General features: G+C 32.6%; 1 protein-coding gene across 2 annotated transcripts; it reads left to right on the top strand.

Moving 5' to 3' along the window:
• The first annotated feature begins 1,238 nt into the window (after positions 1 to 1,238).
• LOC107867489 (cyclase-like protein 1) lies at positions 1,239 to 4,108 on the top strand. Of its 2 annotated transcripts, none has more exons than XM_047410954.1 (6): positions 1,239 to 1,377; positions 1,642 to 2,164; positions 2,540 to 2,584; positions 2,684 to 2,756; positions 2,885 to 3,059; positions 3,785 to 4,108. In XM_047410954.1, exons 2-6 carry the CDS (start codon positions 1,783 to 1,785, stop codon positions 3,911 to 3,913), a joined length of 804 nt encoding a protein of 267 aa, XP_047266910.1. In that variant the 5' UTR covers positions 1,239 to 1,377; positions 1,642 to 1,782; the 3' UTR covers positions 3,914 to 4,108. The 2 variants fall into 2 exon arrangements, with proteins under 2 accessions (XP_047266910.1, XP_047266911.1); XM_047410955.1 differs by having other exon boundaries at positions 1,293 to 1,432.
• Positions 4,109 to 4,739: the final 631 nt, after the last annotated feature.

Here is a 4,739-nt window from a genome sequence, read left to right as displayed (position 1 = left end):
ATACTCTAACATGTTATTTTCACAATTTTCCAACTTCAATTTCAACTTTTATTATTATTACATATAACCCCAATCTTTTAAATTTTTACATAAAACTCTCCTTATAACATTATTTTTTCAATATTATGTATATAACAGTTTTAAAGTATAAGATAATTATAATTTCAAACTTAATGCTATCCTAATTAATATATCTCTCTTTTTCTCTCTCATCATTATTTTTATCCCTTATTTAATATTCTCCCTTATTTAAGACATTATTTTACTGTTAATTTATATTTATACCCATAAATATATAAAGTATTATATTTATAATAGAAATATATAAAGTATGTTATATATAAAGTTTATACCACGTATATACCATATACACACATACATAAATATACAAAGTATTAAGAAACATACTAAGCATATTTATATATTTATGGTATATGATATAATATACCATAAATATGCAAAGCATGTTTGACATAGAAATAATTTATTCACACACAGTAAAATCTTTCATGTATAAGAAAGTTAAAGAAATAAATTAGCGGCACCCTAAAATTTAATAACAACTCATCATTTCCTATTTTTTAGGAATGGAAAATGAAGGAAATAAATTAAATAAATATCTAAAAAAATAAATTTGTTTGAAAGATAATATTTGTTACCTAAAAAACAGGAAGCAATGATCTGTTAATATAACATCCATATTTAAAATTTTCAAATATGAGAAAACGGCTATTAATGTAAATATTATATATGTCATAATTGAAATTCATTAAATATGGCCATGTATATGTAATTATTTTTATAATAGTGACTAATTGTGTTCATTTTCCATTAGTAGGTAAATTTTAGTTGGGTGATTTTGATAGTTTGTAAAAGTTACGGCATAAAATCATATTTAAAAAAGTTTTTTCAAAAGTCAAAAAAAAAAAAATTCAAAAAAGACATGTCAACTCCAATTTCAACTCTAACTCGGAAAATTTTTAATTTTCATGGCCAAACGGCTACTAAATTTTACCAGGTTTATTTATTGATTCAGTCTGTTTATTTGATCATTGCTTTAGCCTTTTAAGAGATTACAAATAAATAAATGTGTTAGATAATTAACACACAATTAAAAAAGGAATACATAAATAAAAAGCAAAAAATTACATTTTAGAATGCGTTTTCTGATTTGACTGGTTAGACAAATTTTTCGGATAGAAGTGCTCCTCACCCTTCAAATAATGTTGTGGAAGTTTTTTTTTTTGTTGTGTATCGAACAAATTTTGTAGCATCTATTTAAGGATAAAGTTATTGTACAATGATGAACGAAGGGGTGACCGAATCTATTCAAAGAAACGAAGACGTTGTTGATATTTATGGAGAAGGCTTACTAAGGTAAGGGACGTCTTTGTAATTTCATTAAAGATATTTATGGAGAAGGCTTACTAAGGTAAGGGCGTCATTATAATTTGATTAAAAGTACCTTAGTTTGCATGAGCCTTATATGGTCTAGAACTTTAATCGTCATATTATTGCAATTTATTTTTTTCTAAATCGAAGGCTAACGTCACTGTAAAATTATTGACGAATTGTTCGTTTTTTTGACGTGAAGGTTGCAACTGAACGTTCTTCATTAACCATATGTTTTTTTTCATTCAGGTTAAGAAATTAAAATTTTGATAAATTCAAAATTATTGGATTTGTCCAAGACTTTCATGCTGCTTTTTTTCAACAACTGTGTGTCTCTCCTTCAGTTCTTGATCTACTATTAACCACTATCAACTTTCTCCAATAATCAACATGACCAATCACAACACCTCACTGTTCTCCTCCCTCCTCCTGCTGTCGCTACTGGCGCTTGTCTCCTTAGCTAGCGCCCACGGGACAGTGAGCACCTATGATCTCCAAAAAATTAAGGAAGAAGAGAGTTATTACAGGCAAAAGAAAGTAATTGACATTAGCCACAAGTATGTTCCTGATTTGCCTAGTTATGCTTCCAAAAAGGGTCTGGGCGACTTCCTAAATCTTGTGGGTAGCATCAAGAATGGTAGCCTCGTAAATCTTTCTACATTTAAGCTTAGTACTCATAGTGGTACACATGCTGATGCTCCTGGGCATTTCATTGACAAGCTTTTTGACATGGGTTGTGATGCCGATTCGCTTGACCTCCGAACTTTGAATGGTAATGTCTCTGGCATCTTATAGTACAAGTAGATGCAGAATTATTTAAACTACTTTCTAGTCTCTCCTTTCCATTTTAAGTGACATTGTTGGAATTTCTCGAGTCAATCTAGTTTTCTTTGATCCGAGTTTTCTTTATATGCCTTTAAAATATTCCAAGTTGTTAATGGTCTGTCAGTAACAGTCTCTCCACCCACAAAGGCAGGAGTAAGGTAATGGGATTACACTGGCTATCTGTAGTTGTTCAAGCTCGATATACTGAATGCACTTGCACTTTCTGCCTATATATACTAGTTTACCTGCAATTTAGCCATAATTTGTTTTTCTTTTTCCTCATTTTGAAAAAACAATTGGCACATTTTTGGTGTGAATCCAGGTCCAGTTCTTGTAGTGGACACCCCACGGGACAAGAATATTACAGGTAGGTTCCTAATTTATGGGATGAAATCCTGCTTGGCTCCTTGCTTATTTTGCACCAAATGATATATAACTAATTATTGCTCGCCCTTTTGTTCATCAGCCGAAGTTATGAGGTCATTGAACATACCACGCGGAGTGAAACGTGTTCTTTTCCGAACATCAAACACAGACAAGTACGCTTTCCTTTGTCCACTAGAGGCATAGATTTGATTCAAGACTGCTAAATTACCTACATAAGTTGTTTGTTCATTTTATCATACGTGTGGTGTTGAATGAATATATATGTTGCATGCATAAACAGGAGACTGATGCACCAGAAAGAATTTGAGCCCTCCTATACTGCATTCACCGCAGATGGAGCAGAGTATCTGGTCCAGAATACTGACATCAAACTCGTTGGTATTGATTACTTATCTGTTGGTATCAACGTCAGGGATGATATCAGTAAAGTTCATTATGCACTTCTGGGTCGTAAAGTAAGTATAACAACCATTTGCCTGATTTAATTGAGTTCCAAGTTTTGTGCACTAGAGGGCTCGTTTGGTTGGGGAACAAGTTATCCTGGAATAACTTATGCCTGAATTAGTTTTCCGGGATTGTTATTCCACCCTCCATGTGAGATAAAAATAACACTACATCTCAGGATAACTAATGCCGAAATAAGTTATCCCATGATTTCAGCCCAACCAAACATGTGATAAGCTCGTCCTAAAATTAATCTCGAGACTAGTATATATAGATTCTTTTTATGTTATACTGTAATTGTAATTGCAGATAACTCTACATAACAAGGCTTAATGTATAATTTAGAAAATAGAGTAATAGCCTGTCGGTAGTCGTGGAATGGAGTGAAATCTTTTACATTGTGAGTGTATAAAACCTAGAAATTGATGTGGTACCTATAAGATTGCAAACCCCTTTATCATTGAATAGTTAATAAGCTTCTTGTTTAGCACAAGCTGCATATTTAAGTTTCTTGTTTAGTTCTATAACCTGCATATTATTTACTAATTTAACTTGCTACTCTATTCTTTTAATATTTCCCCTTCTTCACCCTGTAGAGGATACCACTACATTGTATTGAGCACCAACTGCTCTTACTTTCGTAGAATTCTTAACGGAGACTTGAGTCCTTTGATGCGTTTATCTATGCTTTTACTTGGTTACTAACTATTATGGATTCCTTAATATTATGCATCAGGATGTTATTCCAGTGGAAGGTCTCAATCTTGATAATGTTGTCCCTGGAGTTTACACAGTTCACTGCCTACCCTTGAGGCTGGTTCATGGAGATGGTTCACCTGCCAGGTGCATCCTCTTCCAAAGTTGATGTCAAGGCAGCTTTGTCATGGAAAAAAGAAAACTCTCAAAATTTCAATCAGTTACGTGAACTCGTAATTTCCAAGAAACAAAATAATTTACTTATGTACTAGCTTCCTTTAGCTTGTCTAACCCATTGAACTATGTAACTTTCATGTTGGGTACTAATGCAAAGTGGAGGTGGTACTGATGTTTATTAACATTATATGACTGCGCTGCTAACTACACTAGCTCACAAGTCACAACCGAAATCAAGTCGAGTGGAAGTCAATTACACAGCAAATACCTATGGATTTTCTTCTATAAAAGTGGCAATTACAAATAGTTTAATTATAAATCTATTGTCCATCAACGATACAAAGCCTCGTTCTCAAGACAGCCAAGTAGAAGGCATAAGAAGAGGAAGAAAGAGTTTTTCTCCGTGTATGAGAGCAATACATGAGATCTCGATCGATCATTGGTGTTACTTGAAGAGGTTAGGTCCCTTTTATTGGTACAGAGAACAGAGATGTCATTTGCATAAATACAAGTCATTAAACCTTGCATTACATGATTATTTTACATTCTAATGCATAAAAATAAAGCTATAAATTTTGGACAATGAATCAATTAAATGATACTATATGGCTAGATAAGAACCGCTCATGGTATTGATAATTTATGGATGCAGCAATATGATGCTTAGGTTTCTCCTAAATATTATTGATTTGGTTCTACAATTAATAAATGAAGGTTATATATTAGTTGTAACGATTCAAGACATGATAGTAAGGGGAGAATCGGCTTGATTTAGCCCGTTTCCATTTGCCTCGTGTTAGATGAATTGATAAGTCATA

This window comes from Capsicum annuum, chromosome 4 (genome assembly GCF_002878395.1).
Source record: "Capsicum annuum cultivar UCD-10X-F1 chromosome 4, UCD10Xv1.1, whole genome shotgun sequence".
Classification (NCBI taxonomy): Eukaryota; Viridiplantae; Streptophyta; class Magnoliopsida; order Solanales; family Solanaceae; genus Capsicum; species Capsicum annuum.
The sequence above is the reverse complement of the archived record's forward strand: the minus strand, read 5'-3'. Positions and strand labels throughout refer to the sequence as shown.

Excerpts from the sequence above, each read along its gene's own strand:
- LOC107867489 (XM_047410954.1), top strand. The coding sequence starts at position 1,783 with ATGACCAATCACAACACCTCACTGTTCTCCTCCCTCCTCCTGCTGTCG. Across the intron at positions 2,165-2,539 it reads TGACCTCCGAACTTTGAATG|GTCCAGTTCTTGTAGTGGAC; the intron begins GTAATGTCTCTG and ends GTGTGAATCCAG. Across the intron at positions 3,060-3,784 it reads ATGCACTTCTGGGTCGTAAA|GATGTTATTCCAGTGGAAGG; the intron begins GTAAGTATAACA and ends ATTATGCATCAG.